We start from the raw sequence: 26,802 nt of genomic DNA, 5'->3' as shown, positions 1-26,802 counted from the left end.
GATAATAATAAAGTTACGCGAGCAGTTTTATTCGAGTCAATCCCGGAGCGCGGCGACGATTTTCTCTCGGGTTTTCGTAGCGCGACGAACAATTATGACACTCGCGGCCGACGATATAAATACGTAAGTAGGATATGTAAATGCATCGATTGTGCGGGGTGAAAAGTAGCCGGGGTGGAAGAATCTCGCGAGCAACTCTGCATAATTTAATTATCCGCCAGTTGTCTTATATACGTGATGGAAGCCTGCGAAAGGTAGTGTAAATGCACGATTTAAAGGGAGTGTTTTTCCTTCAGATGGCGTTTTTTTCACCTCTCTTTTCAAACATTTTTTAAATTTTTGTGTTTAAAACGTTCTTTTGTTCACATCCCTTATACAATTTTATGAGAGTCGACGTTTCTAGCGAATTACATCAATCGGTCCCTCCTTTGATCTACGACTGCAAATTTACTTGAATAAAAAAGCGCGGGAAGGCGCGAGGTCTTCGCCGCATGACAATGCGATGAGTGTCATCTGACATGACGCGTGTGCATATAATCGGACAAAATCGAGCGAGACGATTCGAAATGAACTTCCATAATATTCTTTCCATCAATCTTACCGAGGGTTTTTTTATACATGACATCGCTTAGCGTGCTTATCATCCGTTTCAATTTGTAACCCGCGCAATTGAAGCGAGCGAGCGGTTCAATGGCTCAAGGAACTGAAGGCGACACATATCACGTCGCATATACAGTAGTTCGTAGACGATGACATAACGTCGCGTCTCTTATTGCATACACGCGCACGCATACGCGCGTAGTATACTCGACCCGTGATACCTCCGCGCGCGCGCGCGCGGACGCATGCGTCCGAGTTACGCATGCACTTTGCATCCAGAACCGACCTGGACTCTAGGCTTTTCCAAACAAACGTGTGCGGAAGCTCCTTGTACGGAGGATGAATTTTAAAAGAAAGATTCTCTGCCCGTGCTGAGATTTCAAGTTCGTCCTTGCTCTCGATTGAAAGCTGCTTTTCCGATAGTATGTAAGAAAGAAATTCGGCTCTTTAATTAGATCGATTAAACTCGAGCGAAAGTTAATGAATAAGAAAAATAGAGACCGATTTAAAGAGGAAATAAATAGAATATTAATTTGTAGTGGATTATGCAAAGATAAACGAAGCGATTGGAGATAAAATAATAATCCATATCACGTTTTTTTAAGGTAATTAAAAGCAGTTTGTATAAGTAAACGCCTCGATAATTCGCTGAAATTTATCATTAACACTTGACCCATGTTCATTCAGGAATATTGTCGCAAGAACAACGCAAATCGACACGTCATGTCGCTCTAGATGCATTCGGCCGACATCGCGGAATATATAAGTGAAAAATTATGCTATGCATATCAGTTGGCTTGTTGCATAATGGTTAAAAACGATGAGATACACAGAACTAGCGGCGATATGATTATATAAGTGGCAAACTAGTTGTGAAAAGCTCGGGAAAATATATTTTACACGTGCGAGAAATTTTATAGCTCTCGCAGAGGCGAACGTTGATTTTATTTCTAAAGGAAATTTTATTTTAACCCAAAAATCCTTCCATTATATAAGGTGTCATCGGAAAATTATTAAATATATATATTCAACGCTTTTTATTTTTTTTAGGCTCAGCAATATTCTTTCTTCAATATAATATCGTACAGTATCTTTGTTCCTTAAAATTTGTTTACTAATTCGACTTAATCTTTTAAAAAGCCAAATAACGTTATGAACTTCACGTATCGTCTATTACATCGATCTGTTACATAATTCAAAGAATAGCTTGAAGATGAACGATTCCTTCCATTATAATAACAATATGGGTATTTGACCGGTAAATTTCCGGTATTTTTTATGCATTCATCTGCTTTGATTCTTCAGCGAGCGTTCCAATTCCCGAGATTGTCAAAACTTGCGTATAATTAAGCGACGAATAACACTTCTCTTGAAATTTAATAAAAAAAAGACATTAATTGTTCAATAATTTATATATCGAAAATACATTGTGTATAAATTTCTTCATGTTTTCACAAAGATAAAATCAATTTTAATTTGAACGCGTTGCGTTACGGATTTATATCGTGTTGAGATTTGAAATTATGAGACACACGCTTCTGCTCCACGCATATATCTATATCCATATCGATGTAATCGCGATACGTATACTTTCACCGCGCGCGACCGATATCGCTCGCATCCGCGAACCTGGACGATTTTTCCCAGCGACGCGTATTACCCCAAGAAGCAGATTACTTATTCAAGGTTGATCGGGGAAGCCATCGTCCACGCTGGCAGCCTCGCAAGTGTAATCGATGATTCAGTTTTCCCGGCCGTCTCTCGGCTCTCGCGATTCCGCGCGGTCTCTCAGGCCGATATCGTTACGTAACATTTCGCGATCCGAGCGTGGACGGATCGTTTCAATCGTGACCGACCGACAAAGAAAAGTATTATATATCGAAAGCGCGATTACGTCAATTTGCGCGACACACGTGACATGATTCTCGCTCGCTTAAGGATCGTTTTGTACGATCCTTGGGAGTATCTTGGATGGTCGAAGCCGCGACTCCGCGAGAGATGCATCGGCGAGATGCGTCACCTTTCACGCCTCGAATGAATATATGCGGAAGATATTTCGGCGGGACTAATCGATCGCGCAGACCGGAATGCAGATCGGTCTTAAATCCGAACGTAGGGTTTTAGGTTGCACGCGAGTCGCGGAAGGGGCTGCCTCCCGGTGGGAAAATGACCGCCGCGCCGTGCTCGAGAATTGCTTTGATATGAGGTAATGCGCACCGCAAAACACGCAAGAAGCATTACGTAACGTTTAAAGTGTGTATGTGCGACGGCGGCGACCGCGATCGGCGTGTGTTGTACTTTAGTATATTTATTATTAAAGAGCGCGAAGAAAGAGAGAGAGAGAGAGATCTCGTGGCCGCAGTTTCCGCCGTAAAGAAAAAGACCGGCTCGATTTCCAAACGATCGCGGTGACGGATTCCGATCGGTGGCGAATAATTTATGACGGGCAATTAGCCGTAAACGCCGCGGTTTAAATTCCGTCTCTGAAACGCACTTTATTCGAAAAGCGTTTGACTTTATAATCTCTCGATAACCCGCATTTTAAGAAAGAATGTATTTCGGAAAATCGAATTTTTGCACAAATTCTATAAAATAGTATATGCGGCACGCATGTTTATTGTATTATATATAAATCATGTATATAATTATAATTAATTATATATAAAATTAATATATTATATTAATATTAATATATTAATACATGTTAACATCTCCTCAGTGCTTTTGTTAAAATATTATTATACTCTATGTATAAAAAATATCTTGCTTTTATATTATCTCTCTATCAATAATTTATTTTATGATTCAAGTTGGCTAATTTTCGAGTTGTCAAAGTGTGGTCAGTTTTCTCTATCATTCGTATGCAGCGAGCTAGATGCCCGTAGGGGGAGATATAAATTCCGGCTAGCCGCGAACTGCATACACACACGAGTCTGAAAAGGTCAAAGTATTTCAAATGCAAAATCGCATTACGCCGGTAAGGGTACGTAATACCGGCCGGCTTTCCGTTGAAGTCCATGCGGATCCGCGCGTGCGATAATTATTTTTGCGCGCGAAACGTCAAATGCGCTTGCTCGTATTTCGCGTTTTCCGCGGCGATAACGTCGTGATGTAAGGACGGACTCCACTTGATCGGGATCGCTCTCCCGTAATCACCGCGGGACAATGATCCGAAATTACTTCTTCAATCATACGTCTCCTATCGGTAACGATATATCCGTAACGTCGCAAGCGTTCAATTGTCGACAGGTGTCCTTGCGAGGCTGCGCGATGATTATACGGGTTCAGTGATTTTTTTTCTTCTCTTTTCGTGGATCATTATTTTTTGCGCGAATGCAACGAATCGTAGCGGGTCGATTAGTCTAATATATGATATCAATCGATTAGTAACATAGTATATGATATTAATATGATTTATGATGTCGGATCGATTAGTAATATATAGTATATTAATATGATATTAATCTAAGAAAAAAGCGCGTATTTAGAATTTACATAACGGAATCATTGCGAATGTTACGTTACGGCCTTGATTGCGTGTGCGTGCGTGTTTTTACGTCACAGGTCAAGCACATGAAGTGAGCATGGAAGGCGGCGAGTCGGATATCGGTGCACCGTACTTCGGTGGCCGAGGATTACGTAACTGTGCATTGATAAGGAAATAAGCGAGTCGGTTCGCCTTGACATTGGCGACACGTGAGCGCGATCCGGCTGTTTTGTCGGAAGATCGGCATTTGCAGTGTCTTGTCACCGACGTGTTCTTACACTCACGCGAAAATCAACGTTTATGTGACACGCTTTTGTGAACAGGCTAATAAATATTGACATTTTTTCTCCCCGATGTTACTTATTCCGAGAGAATATTACATAATATCATTTTTATCTCGCGTTATCTTTACTTCTAAAGTTGCTTAGGGTTAATATTTTTAACGTCAAGTCTTTTCTTTTCTTTTGCCTTGCGACATAATCGGGATTTCTCTTCTTTCACGGTCCCTCTTTTTCTCTCGTTTATTAAATCCGCGACAGGATAAAAAGGATTCGAGTCGATCGATTTCTGAACACAGGTGTGCGATTTGCACGTTTCTACAAGAAGGGTGCTGACAAATTGCCGTCAGCATCTGTGACACTTTTGTTCTCTATGCATTTGTTATAAACTTTTTCCTTGGACTGTCTTTCGTGGCATCTTACACGATGATATAACGTGACAATCGTCAATGAAGATTAATGTTACGTATGCGTTATTTTTTTTTAATTAAATGATCCTATACAATTTATATTCATAGTTATAGATTACGTAAAATAATAATTATCACTATTGCGGTTTATGCTTGTGGAATAATTTTGTCGTATTATTCAAAATCATATCTCTCTCGCCTAATTTCTCCAGGTAAATGTTTTCGACGTTACAAAACGATATTGAATCCCTTGTTGCGTTAATAATATCCTAAACCGGGACGAGCACAGGGCGAGCACAGGTAAACGGAAAGGGTTGTTTTTGTGACTCGTTAATGTGACGACGATAGGGGATGTCGCCGGCAAGGCATGATCTGTTAAACGCAGACGCTGATAATGTTTATATTACGTGGTTAAATTACTCCACATTGTGTTGCCCGCCCGCTTATATAACTGGAATTCGCGAGAAACGAGCCAGTGTGTTAACGCTATGCGTGCTTAAAGGGTGCATCCTTTCGGAGAGCTTCACCGAAGTACAATACATCAAGTACAATACATTTTAATCTTTCTTTAAGCGCGATGGAAATTTTCAATCAACTCGTAGAAAATTATTTTAATTATGAATTTTCTCTTTTATAGATACCGATACTATGAGGCCTCACGAATGGATGCGTAGCACATCCCGAAACAGATTCGAAGGTATGATTGTTGCTTACGTATGATTGATGCTTTCAATCTTTATTTCGCATCCCAAGAAAAATTAATATATTTATAAATCAATATATTTATAAATAATATATTTATAAATATATTTAAAAATTAATATATTTATAAAAATATATTTATAAAAATTATTAAAAAGTTATTTAAATATATATATATATATATATATATATATATATATATATATATTTTTTTTTTTTTTTTTAATTTATAAACAATAAATATGTGCGGGTTAAAAATTAGTCGTTTAAAGTGTTCGCGTCTTACATACATTCGCTGGCAAAAAAAATAGAAATCTTTTTACGCGGTCACAAATGGGGAATCAATTTTTCTCCTCAAAGGCGCAGATGCTCGTTGCGATGTGACAATGAAGGATAAAGTTCTAACAAGCGCTCGTTGCACCTGACACAACATTTATACCTCGTTACAACGCTCGTATTGTGCATCGGATCATTATAATTCCCGGAAGCGCAATATTTACGTTTACAATATTATTTTATGACAGGCAAATTGTATTAGATTTGCGAATAAATTCTGTCCAGAGTTGGGAACGTTACTTCAAAAAAGTAACTCGTTACCGTTACCGTTACTTTTCGTGAAAAGTAACTCGTTACCGTTACTCATTACTAATTTTGAAAAGTAACTCGTTACCGTTACCGTTACTAAGAAAGTAACGATTCGTTACTTTTTCGTTACTTTTTATAATACAATTAAATTAATTTATTTTAAAATATAATTATTATTTTATAGTATTTACTATAATTGATTTTAAAATATAATTATTACTTTTATATATTCGATAATTATAAATTATTCCATCATTGATGTTCTTCATATTCAATTTTTCATTTATTATAATTTAGAAATTTTAGATTTATGAATACAGAGAAAAACATCATGCATGTATATAATTTTCCAAAATATTTGCAAACTGTTTTGTAATAGGAATAGATTTTTCAATTACTAAGGGGATACTATCCAGGATTACAGAATTAAAGTAACGATAAAAGTAACTGTTAAATTCGTTATCGTTATTGTAAAAATGTAACGACGTTACCGTTACCGTTACAGACAGAAAAAAGTAACGATCGTTACCGAAAAAAAGTAACGATAACGGTAACGACGTTACAAGTAACTCGTTACTTCCCAACTCTGATTCTGTCATTCATTCGATTATATCGCCATAAATAGATTTAATCATGTTAATTTTTATAAGCATCAACGTCAATCCTTATTGCAAATTACATGTATTTCAAGCAAATAGATGTCTTATCAGTATTTATTTTTTTCTTATCCTATTTTTTTTCTATTTATGAAATATTATTAGTTTCCTTTCACGTGCGTTATTTTGCTGGATCTTAATTTACTTCATAATTCACCGTCTTGTTCATTTGAGCATAAAGTTTACTCATCTTGTTCCTTTCGCGTCTCGATGCACAAACGATAAATCGTCAGAGACGATGGGCGTCCAATTATAAAAATTCGCGCGACCGGTGTGAATCAATTAAGATTTAATAATTCTTTTCGCGATGCGATTTAATAATTCTTTTGCTTGCAGGCACTGGTACGGTCCAGTCAAATGAATGGACGTATGGAAGGGCTCGATACGAATCTAAAGGTGAGATTGTTATTATTATATTTCGTTAATTATTTTCATGTTTTAATTATCAAGTAAATTAACATTATTTCCTTGATCACGATAATACATCAGAGAATTGACATCACTGAGGGAGAGATAATAAAAGTGATATGAGCGTTGTCGCTAGATGTTACGTGGCGATAGAATAACACAATGATTGTACTTGTTTCTGAGAAAGTATTGTGTTACGTAGAGAAGATGGTCAGTGTCAGTTTACCAATCAATGTTGAGAAACGAATTCCGGAATTGCCGGTCAGTTCGGAATTTAAGGATATAATCGACATTCTCGACGGTAATCAAAGTAAGCTGACACTCTCGAATACGAGAGGAGTGTTCAAGCGTTTCAATGCGTTCTCGATTATACCTGACGCATCAAATAATGATGTTAATGATGTTACGTCAATTATGCCGTTTCGCAATTTCTTATAGTTGGACTGATAATAAGATAGTTAACCTCGATATGTAGGTGTTTTTATAAATGCATTAACTTTATTGAAAAGATATCGATATACATCCTTGAATATTTAATAAATATGTAAAGAAGTATAATTACACGTATGTGTGTGTGTTAATTATATACGTGTAAGAATGTACGGTCAGAAATTATAGTATCAGTTTATCTTGTTTTAACAGAAAAGAAACTTCGAAAATATATTTAAGAGATATATTCTAATTTTTTTCATTTTTTTCAAAGCAGGCAACTAATAAATAGATAAAAATAATTCTAGATAACAGAAAGAATAAAATTACTCTTAATATTTTTTATTTACGACTTAACAAAAAAGAAACTTTGAAAATATATTTAAGAGATATCTAATTTTTTTCATATTTTTCTTTTTTTTCATAGCAGACAACTAATATATAGATAAAAATAATTCTAGATAACAGAAAGAATAAAATTACTCTTAATAATTTTTATTCACGACTTATATCGATAGATTGTTGAGCGGCGTATTTTTCGAGAATGCGTTATCACACTCCAGGTAACAAAGAAATGTTGCGCGTTTTATTTTCCAATTTCGTCGGCGATAAGCATTAACAAAGGTCAAAGATCGTTATTGAAAACCCGATGCTTTCCGCCGAATAATTGGATAAGCGCACGCGCGCGCGGAGAGCGCTATGAAATCACTGAAAATTAATCGACGGGGGAAAGAGGAGGAGGGGGAGTTGATCTCCGGTTGCCGAAAAATCACGCTAATGAATGGACGAGACAGATTTAGTCCGAAGAAGGGGAAGAGAGGATCGCCAGCACGGCTGCGGTCACTTCAAACGTCAATGCCAATCGTAAACCGGGTCGTATCGCGCACAAGCGTATTGATGATAACAATTACCGCTCTGTTACAAACGGTTCCGGTCAGTGCAGATGTGCGCGGCTGAGGCAGGCTTAGCCCGTTGTAATTAACGCTAATTAATACAACGCGATCGCGAGTCGGAATCTCGGCGACGCCCGTTCAAAGGATCGAGGGTGCGATCGAGAAAGGACACGAGCATCCCTCTTTGTGCGGAATTTAATCCGTTTTTTTTGTAACCATAATTTTGCACGTACTACATCCTACGCATTTTCTGACGATTATGATACAGTCGAGTAGGATTTATTTCTTTTTTTTTTTTTGTCAGAAAAACGGACAATATATCGCTCGCGTATCGAGATCGTTGATAAATGTCAAAAGTCTCTGCTTTTTTGTTATTAAAATTTGCGTGTGTCTGACGTGCTTTGAATATGTTCTTTAGCGGCTTGTCATGCATAATAGCATGTGAAATATCACCAAATAAGAGCCGGTTACTAGTTGTTTGCAAGCCAAGTAGCAAGACGTTGGAATTAAACCGGCAATTTACGTCGACATTCAATTGGCAAGCTAATATCGATGTAGAATTAAGTTAGCACGGTATTTAAGAAGCGCTGACAATCAAGATTACTATATCTCCAATCATCAACGTCAACATAATATATCGATAATTAATAGAAAGTCTTACGTCTCTTGTATGGGGGAAGAAGAATGCAGTCGTGCAAAAAATTAAAGCGATATTAAAAATTTCTCGCAAATGGCGTACCTTGTATAGCGACGGTTATTATTATTGCCGATATTAAGCGAATTGCGCGCAACAGTAAACCGGTTAGTCGAAGGTTGACCATTTCGAACGTTTCTGTAAAAGTAAAAGATAAACTTTAGCATGATATTTAAGAAGCGACGAATGCATTTTATATAAAAATAATCCTGAGCTGAGAAAGAGACGCCAACCGTTTGCTTCGTGTCTTTTCCACCACGTATGATATTAAAATACTAGCTATCTCTAATTATGTTAGTCAAATTATGCAAGACGTTAAGGATAATTAGCGTTAGTTAATCGGCTTTAAATGCATACCTATTATTCCATATTATATGATGAAACGTCATGTATTGATTAATGTTGCGATGGCGCAAAATGTTCAATCCATTTAAAGGTGCAGGAAAGAAAGAATTTACACATTTTTATAAAATTTCCTTTTCCTGTGCAGGAAAATTTACATACACGTTGATTTTATTTGCATTAATTTTACTTGCAGTCATTTAAAAAAACTAATAATTTTTGAATCTCGATATAAAATCAAGAATATGCAGATTAAATTCTATAATGCTCGAAAAATGTTAATAAGCATTTGTGAAAGACCCTATATATTTGTAAATTATATGTTATAACTTACATTACGTAGCCGGCTGATTGCTACCGTTATATCTGATTTCTCAACTTATAAACAGGTAGTAAAGAAATCACGAGATACGCATTTTTCTATAATTGCACGTGCAGGTTCACGTTAATGATACATTTCTTCCATGGTGAATTATTATCGTTTAATTATTTTGACAATATAATTTTTAATAGATTCTGACAATCTAATTATATTTTACGCTGATAAGTAATACGACGTATTGTTACACACTTTTAATTTCTTTAGCAAAACTATATATAATTTTTCTCGTATTTGTGTGTGTTTTCAGAAATCAAAAATAAAAAATAGGTTGATAAAACGTCAAGTTTATTTGAACGTAGAGGGAATGATACTGATTATATCATCACATATTTCTATCTAATAAATTTTTTAACATCACAAATATTAGCGGATTGGCTATATCGTGTCAAATGACCGATCGATCCCGTTGAGCGAAGAATGCGAAATAGAATTTCCGCATTTAAAAGAATTCTCGTGACGTATCCTCCCTGTCGCGATCTCCTTCCCTCTCGCGTGCGGGGGTGGTGACGGGGGTATGACTCGTCGTTGCGGGGATGATTTCGCGGCGCAGGGCGGTTTTAGTCACTCCCACCTGTGTCGGTATTATACGACCACGTGGTATCTGCGCCCCGGTGTACCTCAGTCTGTTAACGGCACCTCTCTACCATCGTCATCATCGTTGGCGGACGCACTTCCATCGCCGCCACCACCACCGTCGCTACTACTGCTACCACCATCACCAACACCGTCATCATCATCATCTACCCGCGTTCTCAGTGTCAAACGCCGGACGACGGCGCCTGTTCATGACAAGTGCATTGCCTATCGCGCGACGAGTTCGAAGGAAGAGATCTCCTTCCGCGATCAGCTAAGTTTTCATCGGACGCATCCCTCAAGATACCTTGTAGTCTTTTCAGAGAAGAAATTTCGACGCATCGGTACCAGTCTCCGTCTTCTCCTTTCGCAGATTAACCGGCTGTCATTTGCTCGGCGTCACGTGCCGGCAGCGGAAACTCGCGATACGACTCGAAATCGACACGACCCCGTCGTCGGCGTCGTCGTCGTCGTCGAGGAGGCCCGATCTTCGAAATACGAAGGTATCGCCCGCCAAGAGGGAAGGCGACAGACCTGGCCTCCTCGAGGATGCCGCCGTCTCCTCGTCGTCGGCGACGACGTGGATGTATACGCTTCTCGGTAAGAGGTTTCCCCCAATTAAACGTTCGCGATGTGCGGAGCATGATTTTTCTTCCGCGAAGATTCTTCCTGCCGAAATGCCGAAGGTGATAAAAATGACTTGAAAGAATTATCTTGATCTCTACGTCTATCTCAGGATTATCTCGTGAGATTCATTTTTCGCAGTCCTTCGAAAAATTGATTCGATATCTGACGCGCAATATTTATTAATTACACGTTTAATAATGTTAAGATTTATTTAGTAACAACTTTTTAAGTGTTTTGCATGTTTATATTCCGTCAATGAACGCTAATGATAGTGTAATTGATGGCAATCATCTATATTTTTACTCTCATCATAGATCTGTCAAATTAAATCGTCATCATGTATCAATTATTTTTGCAAAAATTATAAACGATTTCGATAATGATATTTAATTAAACAGAATCGGATAAAGTGTTAAGTCTTTTTATCGGACTAGTTTCCTACAATTGAAAAACTTGTGTCAGTAATATAGTAATGTATAATTCGCCGTCGTTATCCATCAGATGCAAAATTTTCATTAATGTATCATCATTTTAATAATAATTGCTGGAATATTTTTCATCATCTTAGATATTATTTCCTTTTTTTATCACGGAAAATATAATAATATTAGTTTTTGAGTCGATTTTTTTTATTCGGATCACGAAGAATATCTCTTACCCTTTGAAACTTGGTCTTTGTGTTCTCGATCATCACTCGATAATGGACGTAATGAATTCGTTTTCCATTCGAATGACAGCTCTTCGAGATTCAACAATGCCATTCAATGCTAAGACACTTACTCTGTCATTTCGCAAATTAATACTATCGTTCTCTATTGATAAAGACCCGTTAACGATGGAAAAGATCGCATTATCAAAGATCGCGGCTCCTAGTTAAAATCATTGTTGCTATTATCTCAATCGTTTGCACGCGATTACATTTTGGGAAATTTGCAACGCGACATCAGACATTCCAAGCCAAAATATTATTGACATTGTGTGATAAAGATTTTTATCGCAGTTTTATTGTAAAGCTTTACCACGATATTCTGTCAATCAGCATATGCATATGCGAGTGTCATTGACATTGTGTACGAGTCTCATCTTTTAATCGCAGTCGATTGGAAAAAAACTATATCTCATAGCGATATCTTTGTAAAAAAATATTTTAATTGGAAAAAGATATCTGCAAACTTTGCGTTTAAAAAACTCATATCAACCTTCCTTTTAATGCAGTAGAAATCGCGAAAGGCAATATTTTGTTATGTATATATCGAGCCTTAATAAAGTTATTTACGACAAGTATTTAAGATATAATATTTGCACAGTTTTAACGATTTTATTACCACCGTTTCATCGATTTTTTTTAGAAATAGAAAGGTATTAAAAGTTACACGTGAAAGGATTCATATTTAGCAATACCGCTTCGTCTGGAATACGCGTCTTCTGAAATATTACGCCAAGGGGAAACATCTTTTTCTTCTGCCGTCTTTATCGCGGCTTCAACCCCGGAACTGGTTTTTGAATCGATACGAATTTGTATCTTCGTCTCTCAAACGAAGAAACATTCCCTCTTTTGCGCTCGCTCTCTCGCAAGAGCTGTCATTTTGTTAATATAGCGCGTGTATGAAGCTGCGCGCTGCAAAGCGAAATGTCATAAAAATGCGGAATTGCCTGACAGCCGAGCCACGAGATAGGTAGCAATTAATGCGCGTCCGAAGGCGGACGATTTGCCATGGATTTCGCGCGCGAAGCGTTGATTAATTGCCGATTTCGTCGTCCGCCGTTCTTGCCGATCCAGGACCGATCTTGCACAACGTCCTTTGTGCGAGCCTTTTCCTCGGTAATGCGCCTAATGTGTGTATGAGAGAGTGATGAGTGCCAGCCGACGCGAAAATTTTCGAACAGGGAAGTATATTAATGCCGATGGAGGCCAGTAACCTTTCGCATTTCGTTTGATTGTGATTTACGCGCGTTTGGCTCCTCATCTCGACGAGCATCTTTTACCAGGATTCCTTTTCCCGCGATATTCTAAGAGAGCGTACGAGCCTTTCTCTTTCTCTCTCTTCCTCGCGTATACGATTGTTGCATCATTATTAATACTCTACGTGCTGTTGACGGTGATTCCAAAGCGCATTCCAAAGTCGCGCGAGGTCTGACGATACGTGCCCGACCGATTGCATTTGCAATCGTGACATTGGCATGCTGTCACTCAAGGTTGGAGATCATATGTACGCGACAGATTATTCGTCTACTTCCGTATTGTGTGCGAAATTATGTCACTCTCGTGGAATTGGACTATGAAATTTATCATCGACTCGTATTATTAGAGACTACAATGCGAATTTTATTTCTGAATCATTTTTTAATCGACAAGAATTCTCTGTATTTTCGCAGAAGGATTGCCAAGGCTCGTTGAATCTCGAGACGCGTTGGAAAATCGGCCGTCTAAATAAGGAATTGCCGGTTTGGAGACTCGTGTTTTCTACCAAGTGGATAATTAACGCCCAGATGATTGCCCGCGCCTATAACACGGCTCGCCGTGTTTTACATTACGCAAATCTCTGCACCACGACTGCGATTAAACGCGTTGTAAATCGACCGCGCACCGCGCGCGTCGGCTTTACGTGTCATATAAAGAGATCTAATAACGCACCTGAAAAAGGAAACGGTGCACTTTCCGCGCCATTCCCTTCTATTATCATAAACGGCAATCATCGATTCATTATCTGTAATTTTACAGAGCACAAACAAGATTGTACTGAGAAATATTGCGCGTCGGATTTTCTTAACGACGGTAAAGTCGTCAAAGATCTCGTTGAAGGTTTAATTCGCATAGTTGATTTCAATTTGAACGAAACCGCCGACAAGGAACTTAATCTTTATCGCGCGAGAGTAAGAGAATCTTCCGTATGTCGCGTGTCTTTTCCCCGAAGATCTTCTAGAGAAACCCCTTTGTTCTCCAGACGAGGGGGATTTACTACCGGATAGCGGTGGCATCGTCGAGAACGACGATACGGTGGTCGCCGCAGGCGATGGCACCTGCGTGAACGATCGCATCCTTCACTATCATCAGCATCCTCAGCAGCATCCCCATCAGCAGCAACATTCGCCGACGGAGTCGGAGCTGCACGATCTCTTGCAATTTCGCGGGACCGGGACGACGACCGGGTCGGGACGGCAAGAGATGGTGGCCCAGGATATGGCAGAGGGCTATACGCAACTCCTGCACTCAGCGGCGGTCCAGGAACCGCAGGAGTTCATCTCGCTCCAAGAGCTACAGCCGCGCATTCATCGTCAGGATATCTGCGCGCAAATCGTCTCGTCCGCCTCTCAGCTTTATCATCATCAGCAACGAAACGGCGACGAGCAACGGAATTATTATAATCTCTCATCTGTGCAGGAGTAAGTTTGGTTGTGTTCGTTGGTTCGCATGAAAAGATTATTGGAAGGAGAGGATCCAATAAATTAAATGAATATATGTAAATATCATATCAATGTATTATTTGTCTGCAAATATCGCGCAGTTTTAGATCGAATATCGCTTATGCGCCGCGTTTAATCGTAAGAATGAAATAATACTACAACTTCTTATGTAATGTTACGACATACTTATTGCACGCATAACGATGACAATTGATAAGCCTAATGACGGGATCTATGCTACGCGAAATTGGCTTTCAAATTATGACTAGTGTTGTCAATACTCGCGCTATTAATAAAACTTGAAATCGGTGAATGGAAACTAGTTATTTATGCATCGGAATAATATTTGGATACCGTTACTCGAGCAAATTAAAAAAATTCGCACAATTATTTTCATATATTAAATTGTGGAAACAATGGTGAAATTTGTAACGATATCTTTTTTCACATTTAAATCATCATTCATGTTCTCATTCGACATCCTAACAGTAGTAAATAGCGTACGATGAATGCATTAAGAGCCACGTTTGATTTTCGCTTCAACCAACGTGTCGATCATCAGCAATCGAAACGCGAAATGTGAGGCTTATGAGGCTTCGCATTTTCCAATGTTTTTTCTCCTCTTTTTGCCTTTTTCCCTGATATTATAAAAGCCGCAGGCGTAACATATCTCTTTATTGAGACTAATTTTTATGCAATTTTTATGCATTATACTGGCCGTTTGATCAGACACTCACTTGTGTGCTGATACCTTTGAAGCGAATTTATTTTATCGATCCAAGCAGGAAGTAATAATATATATATATAAGTTGTCGCTATTAACTATTTATGCTGATAACTCTAGCTAATGCAATTGTACCGTAGATTGTATTTAGGTTTTGCTTAAACATTCTTTCAGTGAAAACTTATTAGAAAGAACTTATAAGAAGTTAATGCGGAACTCGTCGATTAGATTAATCATCCAAGCAGAAAGTAATAACGATTAATTTCGCATAACTTTATTGCGATCGTCATCGACATCTTGTTGGAGCTTCATTTATTAAATGCTCTCGGCTGAAGCCGCATGTCCATCGTTCTTGCGTAATTGTTATTTCGCGACGGAAAATTTTCATAGACGTGTAGAACAAAATGAGACTAGATAAGTGAATCATCATCGTTGAATAGATAAATCGCATAATCGTGGTTATCTATTCGTTATTTCATTTGCAATGTGGCATTTTAGAAAACGAATGGAAGGATGAAGGATTAAGTACACGATGGATTCGTGGATCGCAGTCTTTCGAATATCAACAAGATATGGCATCGTCGTCGTCTGCATACGAGACTCCCACTTTTCGCGCCGCATGCGACAAGACATCATTGTCACTGTCGTATCTATGAATAAATAGAATTACGCTAATCGCTTGCATTACATCATAATACACGGAACTATCTGCTGTTGCCGATGACGAGATAGCTGGCAGACCTTGATCTCTCTCTTGTTTTTTGTGGAAAGACACAGAAAGTCATAATAATGCGAAAACCTCGCCTTGGAAAAACATAAATATAAAATCAAATTAGTTTTCGGAAAAATTTTTTTAAGTGAAATAAAAATAACAAATATGTGTATTTTAATACAATGATAAAGTATGTAGTTGAAAGACGATCGAAAGAATGAAATTCAAAATTCAAGGTGTATATCTGGCATTCCAGAATCAATATCTCCTTGTTTTTTTATTTTTTAGATCTTTTTATTTTGTAAAAGTAAAAAATAATTTTCGACTTCTTGAAAGATAAATTTTTGAAATTTTTCAAACTTTTTCATTGCTAGAATCAATATCTCTTGTTTCTTTATTTTTTAGGTCTTTTTATTTTGTAAAAGTACAAAATAATTTTCGACTTTTTGAAAGATAAATTTTTGGAATTTCTCAAACTATATTTTTCATTGCTATATTTGTGAGTTTAAAATACCAACCAATCGCATAGTTAGCTATACAATTATCTATCGAACTTGTCATACGTATATATTCTTATACATTTGAACGCGATTGACAAGGCGATAACGCGATCAAGATTTATTTAATCGATCAACTGAAAGTTTTATACGCAATCAAAGGAATAAGACAACTCGAGAGATTGAATCGATATCGGCCGTAGAAGAGTAAATCGTAAGGTTGATGACGATAGTTCAACACTCCCGGACACGGCGCTAGTGCAATTATATATTACACGCTTCGTATATGATTAGCGTACCTGTACACAAAATGTTACGCACTCCTACACGATTGCGACTTTCCCCGTTCTCTCGTATTGAAAATATACATTGCGATCACGTCGCAGACAACTGAATTAATTATTCGTTATTCAGGAGATAATGATTAGAAGTTTTAATGACAATTTATAGGATAGGAGGAGGAATGTGGAATTTCTCTCTCGTTTACAATTCTTTCGTTACGATAATCACATATATTTTGCACGATTTAAACGTTTTCAAATATGTGTTTATGGCAACTTCTTTCTTTTTGATACGGTCAAAACATCGCAGAAATTTTCCTATGTATTTCACGAAAATTCTGTATTTATTTTCTACAAAATCATGATGTTATAATGTTTAACATGACTTGAAATATACTTTCAGAAGTTCGTGCTCCACGGTTTATTTCGGCGAGATAAACACGGGTTCCGGGGTGGGAGAGCTAACCACCGCCTCGGCGGGGGGTGGTGGCGAAGGTCTCGCCCCGACTCCAACCCCCGCCAACAGCAGCAACAGCAGTGGCAGCAGCGTTAGTACCACCACCCCCAGCAGCCTGAGCACCGCTACAACTACGACTACCACCTCCACTACCAGCATCGCTACCATCCTGCAGGTTGCAACGGGGGCTGAACCGCCCCGGCACATGGAGACACCCCCGACGATGGTCCCCGACCAGCAGGCACCCGCCTCCGGCCATCACTATCACCATCACCATCATCATCATCATCATCGACATCATCGTAGCACGTCTACGGCTAGCCATGAACCGGCAACAAACACCCCGGACGAGTTCGTACGGAAGCGAAAGCTGTCTTGCCAGTAAGTTTAATCATAACTTATGTCGAAGGACCTCGAGAGCCCTCCGTTTCTAAGGAATTAGGGTTGATTTCACTGATCTTTGTCAAAGCAGTACTAGCTAAATTTAGAGCGGATCGTTAATCTATGGACAATACGTTACATTATTAATAATTTAATAATTTAATAATAAATTATTAATAATTTAATAATAAATTAAACCGTTTTTAAATTGAGGAAATTAATTATAATCTCTTTTTATAATTACGTAAAATATAAGCTGCTTATTCAGTTTAAGAAGAGATCACCAATTTAAAATTTATTAAATTTTTTAGATAAAAAAGTTAAATGAAATCAATCGCTTTAGCTCATTTTATCTTTGTCTGTTTTTAAGTAAGAAAATAGAGTGCTAGGAATTTAGGATCTTAAATTAGGATCTTAACACGAGATCTTGTGCCACATACAATGCTTCTTTGTCCGCGGAGGAAGGCGTCTAAGAATTTGGTCTCGGCGGTAACAATCGCTCCGTTTCTCGACGCATAAAGTCAGCGACTCGCTCCATGTGGAACACGTAGATGGAAGTCATATCGAAATATTACACATTAGCATGGCGCGCGTCTCGCAAAACGAAGCCCGCCAAATGTCTCCAAGCCAAGTCTGAAATCTCACAGCAAACAGCACGCAACACAACTAGCAACTACCCTCTCCCCCTCTCTCCTGTTCTCGCATTCCATCTCTCTCGAGACTCATCGATAGCATGTTTCGAAATGTTTCGCGCGAAACGCCGATAGCTTCGAGTAATTAACTTAATCAAAGTATCGCGTACGCACTCAAAGGGTTAACTTAATCGTTCATAGAACGGAAGATTTGTCTTCTCTCTCTCCCAAGACCTCGGCCGGTCGAAATTACCTATGGCAATTACATCTATCAGTTTGTTCGGGATACGTAGCCTTATACCTATGATAAATAACGTCATTGAAAAACTGCAATTTTTTATTCGATTCAACGTCAAGTGCGATTATTATTGAGCGATATTTTCTTGTGCATTCTGTCTTGCATCATCCGCATAATATATTCATATTTTGTTGAATTTTTTACCTCCTCCGCATGTAGAATCAATCCGGAGATACAGTATATAATTTATGACATTAACATTTTTTTGCAATAATAAAATTTGTAAGCTTGTAATCATTAGAAAGATATGCGTGTCCAAGAATATGATCTTATCGTTAATGACGCTAAACGATATTGAGTTGCATATGCGTATGCGTTTTTTATTCTCATAAATATTTACACGCGTCTCTCTCATTTCCGAGGCGAATCTTTCTCGACGAAGAAATTGTGTCGACGAACGTTTCGTCTCGCGAGAAACGGGAAACCCATGTGCAACTTTCCGAGCTTCGAGATACAAAAGAAGGGAGAGAGGAAGCTCTACACGGGCGAAACTTCGCAAAATTCCCCGTCAAAGGGGTAACACCCTCCACGAAGATCGTATAAATTGCCAAAGAAATTGTTTCTCTGTGATGTGTTTCGACCGAATTTTGATCGTCCCGGTGGGACTTCGCCAATTACGTACTTAGATTACTACGCGTGTGAATTGCTCTGAACTTACATCTCACAGAAATTATTAGGATCATCAGAGTGTCATGTCTAATGTTTGTTCATTCATGATTTATTTCGTTGCATCGGTTATTTAATTTTTTGCACTTTGCTTATAATTATATCTTGTTGACGAAGCATTATCTACATTTGTCTTAGTGCTGGAAGCGATCTCCTGGACGATCTGAGGGACGATGCCAAATCTGTTCGTACAAATGACGACAGTAAAAAGTAAGTGATGCTGAAAAAGAAAAATATAATAATATGCAGCAATCCGAGTTTCCGAGCGACACGTGCTTCACGATTGAATCGATTGCTTTCAAACACAACGTCGGTCAGCGCGATTACGTGGTATTATGTCAGATATTGTCAAGGTGAGTTCCACCTTGACCTACCGTGATTCTTTGCTTTGGCTTCATCAATGACGTCACTAATCCACTGTATTATATCTGTTATATTGTGTGCGATGTGCTGTCGTTTTGACAGCAATCATTCGATTTTGAAGTGTTCGAACGGTTTGTTTGTATCATGCACTTTAATACATATTCTCCATTGCACATTGACAGTTGAAGGATCTGTTAGAAACTAAAATGAATTTATTGGGAGACATCACACAAATATCTGAAAGAAAATTTTTAAAATATCTCGTAAAAGAGACCTGAAAGAGATCTGAAAGATATTCTAATCCTTTGGACATTTTATCGAATGTTTCTTGGATATCTTTGTAGTTTTTTTTTCGTAATATTAAATATAAAAATAATCTTTTTCTTTCTTTCTTTCTCATCTTACATATATTCAACAATGAATCGGTAACCATATTGCTACCGTACATTTTACAGACCCATTGAAATCCACTGTAAAAATACAACGGATATTACGATATGACCGGATATAATTATCATATGACAGAAAGTCGAACATAGTTGAACGAAACCAGTTTTCGCTGCCGCACGATTTTTGTCGTGCAATTTATTCTTGCGTGCGCTATGAATACGAATTCTTGAGAGAAAAAAATTAGCAAAGTGCGCTCTGAAAATGCGTTTTAATTGAATCATTATTGCCGATCATCATTCATGTAATTACTCGAATTTGGTTTTTTTTTTTGAAGAGAGAAAAAGTTAATGCCGACATAACTGTAGATTTAAATTTGCATAGATCCCGAATTCACGTAGATCAAATCTTCCCAAAAAATCCGCTGAAGTCGACGAGATGTGTGTTATTATACCATATCATTCTTACCGGTAGCTTGGCACGATTCCGATCTTGTTTCCGTTTCTTGTTTGCATGGAACGACGATGGCAATAGGATTCCGCGCGATTAACGCAACGAAGGTGTACGTGTACATACATTTAATTCCTGGAACTTACTTGAAAAATAAGAAGATTAAAATATGAGAGGAAATAATAGCGGCCTGTGTGAAATACTAGAATTACTCGTGATCGTGACCCTTCTTAATAAGAATATAAAAGAGCATCGAACTCACATATATATTATATAATGACTTATATAATAAATACTTGTATTTTATCTTTTAATGTATATACACGTAAAATTTCTTACTTTCAGCCTGTTTTATGCAACTATGAAAGTTTTTACATTACTGTGTTGACGATGACTAAGCAATGAATTAAACTTTGTAAAAATTCAGTTTTGCCATAAATAGACTTATAAATAGCAATAGATAAACAAAAAGATTCATAATGTATCAACTATATTTCGCTATTTGCAATTTTGTAATATAAATTGCAATTTTATAAAGCATCTATGGAAAGCTAAGCCTCTATAAAAAAATAAGTCTATATCTGTTTTTATTTTATATATATAAATTTAATATTTTAGTTTATTTTTTATTTTGAGAGCTTGAGGCAAAGAAATAATAAATTTTATTTTCTAATTTTTGTCTCTATCAAAATATGATTGAAAATTCGATGTATGCTTTAGACAGAACCACAGTGAAATTGAAAAACGCAGGAGAGACAAAATGAACACGTACATCACCGAGCTTTCGGCGATGGTGCCAATGTGTCACGCGATGTCGCGAAAGCTGGACAAGTTGACCGTGCTGCGAATGGCGGTGCAGCATCTCAAAACCATCCTTGGTGCGGTTACTTCATATACGGAAGGTCACTATAAACCTGCGTTTCTCAGTGATCAGGAACTCAAGACGCTCATACTTCAAGTGAGTCCAGTTTTTAATATTTATTTGCACAAAAACAGTATTGCAAATATAATTTTTGCAACTATCAATAGAAACATTATCGAACAAGAAAATATAAAAAATATATATATAATAGAAAATATTAAATATAAATTAAATAATGTGGAAAACTAAAAGATATTTTTATTTTCTTTAATATTCCATCTTTGGTTGTAAACGTAAAATTCCAAATTTCGTATGTATTCTTTTTTTATAAATCACAGTCATGGTAAATCAATGAAATATGTGCGCTTATTTCGTCGGATTATCCTTCATTTAATTTTTCGTTTAATTTAAGAGTGATATTTCTAAATTATTTGACAGTTATGTGCAATAATTAAGTCAAACGATCGTGGGATCGATATAATTCAACGCACTGTAGTTCCTAGTATCATTAACATGGAATTCATTTATGACGTGCATTTTTATGCGGTTTATAAGAGATCATTGGTGTCTTTTGTAATCCTTTTACACGAGATTGAACGGAGATAAAACCGGCGGCGGATAACTCCCTTTCTCCCGCGTGCTACAGATTTTTCTCAGACTTGGTCTCGTGCCGGCGAAAGGAAAGGCTCGAAGCATGTAGATTTATGGGATCGCGATAATAGTACTTTAGTCTCTCCGAGGCGCTCTCAAATCACCTACGCCTTTATTCCGAACCAATTAGCGCGAAAGAGAATGCGCGTCAAGAAGCAGAAAAATTGCAAACGAGGCTGTACACATGTATGCCTTCCTTTGATTTTTGAGCGAAGTAAAGAATAGTAAATGTATTGAATTATAATCCAATAGCCTTACCATCTTATTCATTCAAGTTTCTCTTTGCAAATGTAAAAATCCTCTCTTTTGGAGAGAAGAATAATATATATTTACTCTCTATATATAATAATATATACATGGAAATTAAAATTAATTGCATATTACTACAGCTTCGACGAGGTCAAATCTCGATTTAGTAGACGTAAAAAAATGATGTGTCATAAAAAACGATGTAAAACATATACTTTGCTGTGGATAATCGAAGTTGTCTCCTTTTCATAAAAATTTCGCCGGTATTAATATCTCTTTTTTCTCTCCTTTCTACTCTCTCTCTCTCTCTTTCTCTTGGAAAATTGCACGATACGAAAAAATATTACGACAATCGAGAGATAATTTCTATCCACCCCAGATTCAGCATATATAGAGCTCGCGCTGTCGGATCCAGACATTGCTCATTGTCATGCATGTACGTGTGCATGCGTTTATCTTTTATCAGGATTTTTCTCGCTCGTTCACCGTAGGAAAATATCCGAGAGAAGTGAATGACCACGCCCGACATACCGAGTCAGATCGGTGCTTTAAACGTGCATAACTACAGCATAAATCTCTCCATTGTGAATCGATACGTTTATTACCATCGAGATCCGGCTTAGACTTAAGGAATAAGTTACGTCGAGTTACGTTATTCGCCTGGAGCAAAAATCGGATAATTATTGTGATTATTAATTCGATGATTAAACGCAGAGCTCGATATCTTCGCGCCCCAACGCGAAGCCGATACGGATCGGGATTTCTGATGATGATATCTGGCGAAACTTATGAGACAGAGAGAAACGTGGGTGTGCGAATAATGAAACTGTAAAGAGAAGCAAGCATGTACATACATCGCAACAAAACGCGAACGCGGCTCTTCAAGCCGTTTCATTGACATTAATGAATGTTACATACGATCGACGATGTATCGAAAACGCCGGTCGCGATTACGCAACGCGAGCGCTATTAAGGATCTAGCTGGTGCAACGATAAATGATACGGCATTGAGGCGATTGTGTTGCGCCCGTGGAATCGCGAGCAGGATGCGAAATAGCAGGCGATATTTTTCAGTTGAGTAAACGCGTAAACGTAAAAAGGTGAAAAGTCAATCCGGCTTTTATGCTGATTCCATATTACGTATATCCTGTCGAAATCCCGTATTTAATGCAAAAAAGTACTATTAAATTACTAAAATACTATATACTCTGTAAAAAGTAGTGATGCTATTTATTCTCCAAATGTATTAAGTCTTTCATTAACATAGCATTTGTCCATTAATGAACGAGAGCCGTCTTGAAAAATGGTATCGGTATCTTCAAAAATGGAATTTATGTGTCATAAACTTGTTAAAAAGCTCATAAACTTGCACATTCTGTATTTTTTAAAAATAATAAATTCACAAGATACAAAATGTAAACTCTTCAATTATAAATAGCTTAATTTTAACGGCAGAACGGAAAGCAGCTTGTCTTATTTCAGGCCGCGGAGGGCTTTGTCTTTGTAGTGGGCTGCGATCGCGGAAGAATTCTCTACGTTTCCGAATCCGTCTCGCAAACTCTCAATTATTCTCAGGTAAAAGAATTTACCTATATTTAATTCTTCAATTTTTTCTTCGTATCACGAGTCTGTCACTATTTGTATACGCATGCTTATAAACTCATTTCACGTACGCAATTCGATATTTTACGTACATACATAAATGTTGGAATTAAGTTACGTAAGTTTCATTGGAATTCCATTGATTGCATCTAATTTAAGTAAATGCTGTATTGTATATGAAATGCATCTTTACCGCAGAATTGATTGACGGCAATTGTCATTGTTATCGTATCATAATTCTAATTCGCGATTATCAGCTACTTGTCATTTTTGCATTTTCGAATGTTCGTGAATGAATTAAATTCTGGATAATTGAAGATAAAGTTATCTCTAAATCGTATTACATTGATTAAATAAATATCTAGATTATGAATTTGATCGATAAAAAAGGTGAATTCTTTCTTCAAAAATTAATACAATTAATACAGTAGTGCATGATCTCTCGAGTCGATTATATTCTATTTAATTTTTATAGAACTGTTTACGAAAAATGCATACGAAAAATATTTATGTCACTGCAGGGTGACTTGTTGGGTCAAAGCTGGTTCGACATTCTGCATCCGAAGGATGTCGCTAAAGTAAAGGAGCAACTCTCGTCCTCCGATCTCAGTCCGAGGGAGCGACTGATCGATGCGAAAAGTAAGTAACCACTGTAATAAGTTGCTGCAGCGACTCTCTCCGAATCTTCGATTCGGCTGATTCTAGCTGCGCGCGCGAACGATAATTTCTCCGGTTGTGGAAACTTTTCACCTCTGAAGCCATTAATTATAGCATCTTTTTCGAGGCATTGCCTCACGTTTAGCGCGTCAATCATAGCGAGCGCAAATTATTATTTTCGCGCGCGCGAATCTTTTCCACCTTCACCTGATAAATGTCAGTCGTTCAGCAGCATTTGCTCACGTATAAGCCCTGTCGATAAATATCTTTGAATTAGCTTGCCTACTAGATAAGAGCATTGCGAAAGTTCTACGCCAAACGAGGCCAAAAGAGACGAAGAGTCGCCGAACGGGTCTAATGTCAGGATTCCTCGGACATTACATCTGCATATATAATGAGATTTTAATTCCCTGTAGTATTTAAAGCTAGTAATTACAAGATGAAAAGTCTTGTAATAAATGTTTTTGCGATGATAAAAAGAAATATGATAAAAATATAGAAGGGAAGAAAAAAAATTTGCACAAGAAATGGCGATAAATAAAAGCAAACGATCGATGGACGAAATGTTATTCTGTTATTCCGATTGTTTCAGCGATGTTACCGGTAAAAACCGACGTGCCCCAGGGCGTATCACGACTTTGTCCTGGTGCGCGAAGATCCTTCTTTTGTCGGATGAAGCGTAAAGTCGATGGGGTTCGTTGCGATGAGATGCAGGTGAAAGAGGAAGTCGACACTACCACTGGCTGCCACAGGCGGAAGAAGCAGCAAAACGTAGGTGAGTAAGATTAATTCTCATTATCTTTTGTAATTGAGTTTGCACGCGTACATGCGAGGAAAGGGAGCAAAATTAGGAATCCTCATTCGATCATCGCGGATTAAGAAATCTCTTATTTTATACAGATGATTACGATTAAAGCGTAATGTAATTTTTTCATCATTATGTATTCTTGCAAGATGATTCAAAACCCTTTTAGAAGAAAGAACCCACGCCCGTATCCTTCTACCAAAGAAGTTCGATTTTTTCTACCGTTCAATTTTCCTTCTCGAAAAATGAGATATCTTGCAGTGCGGAAAAGTATGTGACGATTCACAGGAATAGGATTTGAAACGGGGATGCAAATGTGTCTTTCGGACACTGAAACTCGCACGCACGATCGGAGATATGGTATGAACGGTCCTTGCCGCGTGGCTCGTCAAAGGTGAAAAGTGGAGACCGTACAGTATCATAGTCATCGGTGAAAGGGTCATCGATATATACTCATCACATAGCCCGTCGGCAATCATAAAGTCCTCTTCCCATACTCGTCTTTTACAATTCCATCTTCTTTATATAAATATGTGCGAAAGATATGTAGTGAAATATATGTATAAAATTGTTGTTTATGTGTTTGTAATTAATTATATAATTATATAATATAATGAATATATACAAATATATTATTTATACACTTTTCGCAATCTCAATCGACACAAATACACGTTTCAGATCGGAAGTATTGCGTAATTCAATGCACGGGTTATCTAAAATCCTGGGCACCTGCAAAGATCGGTCTCGAAGAGCAGGAGGGCGAGGCCGACGGTGAAGCTTGCAATTTGTCTTGCCTGGTCGCAGTCGGTCGGGTTCAAATGGCAATATCGACGGCAGCATTGCCGTCGAGGAAGCCCCATTTGAGACCCATACAATTCGTCTCGCGACATGCGATGGATGGCAAATTTCTGTTTGTGGACCAAAGGTATAACGTTTAGATAAATTATTTAGAAGTTATTACTTGGAACAATCTCCGAAGTGTTATCGCACATTTCGCATATATGTATCGATATGAGAGAATAATCTTTCTCGTCATTTAGAGCTACTCCAGTATTGGGCTTTCTACCTCAAGAACTGCTGGGCACCAGTATGTACGAATACTATCACCACGATGATATTCCCCATCTAGCAGAGTCTCACAAAGCCGCGTTGCAGACCCCCGAGCGCATTACCACGCAGGTAATTAATATGAAATCATTTGCAGTCACTTTTTTCAATGATACTCGTATTAAGATTATAATTATATCCGTTGTTAACTACCTTTTTTGCGAGTTGATCGAGTACTATGCGTTTTCATATAGATGATTTCACGCTACTTGACAAAACTTGTGTTATTCTTCTTGCAGATCTATAGGTTCAGAAGTAAGGATGCGAATTTTGTCAGACTGCAATCCGAGTGGAAGTCCTTCAGAAATCCATGGACCAAAGACATCGAGTATTTAATCGCCAAGAATTCTGCTATCTTGTGAGTAACGATTATCATCCCTTGCTCATCCCACGCGATGATACCGTATAAAGAGCTCTCTATTACTCTTTTCAGTTGCGATGCGCTGAGTGGAAATAACGGATCCGAGGATTCGAGCGTGCAGGACAACTATGATTACTTTACGCAGAGTAAGTACGATTTGAAACTATATTCTTTCACAAGATTATA

At 37.7% G+C, this 26,802-nt stretch overlaps 1 protein-coding gene and 1 long non-coding RNA gene across 2 annotated transcripts; one reads left to right on the top strand and one right to left on the bottom strand.

Annotated features, from left to right (window-relative positions):
* The first annotated feature begins 283 nt into the window (after positions 1-283).
* LOC145973130 (protein cycle-like) lies at positions 284-26,617 on the top strand. The gene is made up of 15 exons (XM_083102333.1): positions 284-2,468; positions 4,665-4,831; positions 4,988-5,320; positions 5,413-5,472; positions 7,055-7,114; positions 14,012-14,450; positions 17,089-17,523; positions 19,258-19,329; positions 21,040-21,277; positions 23,564-23,656; positions 24,205-24,322; positions 24,933-25,115; positions 25,827-26,073; positions 26,189-26,327; positions 26,495-26,617. The coding sequence occupies exons 4-15, from the start codon at positions 5,424-5,426 to the stop codon at positions 26,615-26,617; spliced, it is 2,196 nt and encodes a 731-aa protein (XP_082958459.1). The 5' UTR covers positions 284-2,468; positions 4,665-4,831; positions 4,988-5,320; positions 5,413-5,423.
* On the bottom strand, positions 3,310-4,705 carry LOC145973134 (uncharacterized). Its single transcript, XR_014439372.1, has 3 exons — positions 4,500-4,705; positions 3,595-3,962; positions 3,310-3,533 (listed from the first exon to the last, which is right to left on the bottom strand). It is a non-coding gene; the product is annotated as an uncharacterized LOC145973134 (long non-coding RNA).
* Positions 26,618-26,802: the final 185 nt, after the last annotated feature.

The sequence above is a fragment of the Camponotus vicinus genome, unplaced genomic scaffold (assembly GCF_025532165.1).
Source record: "Camponotus vicinus isolate PSW18456_S1 unplaced genomic scaffold, iyCamVici1.0 SCAF_6, whole genome shotgun sequence".
Classification (NCBI taxonomy): Eukaryota; Metazoa; Arthropoda; class Insecta; order Hymenoptera; family Formicidae; genus Camponotus; species Camponotus vicinus.
This window is presented reverse-complemented; position numbering and strand designations above follow the sequence as displayed.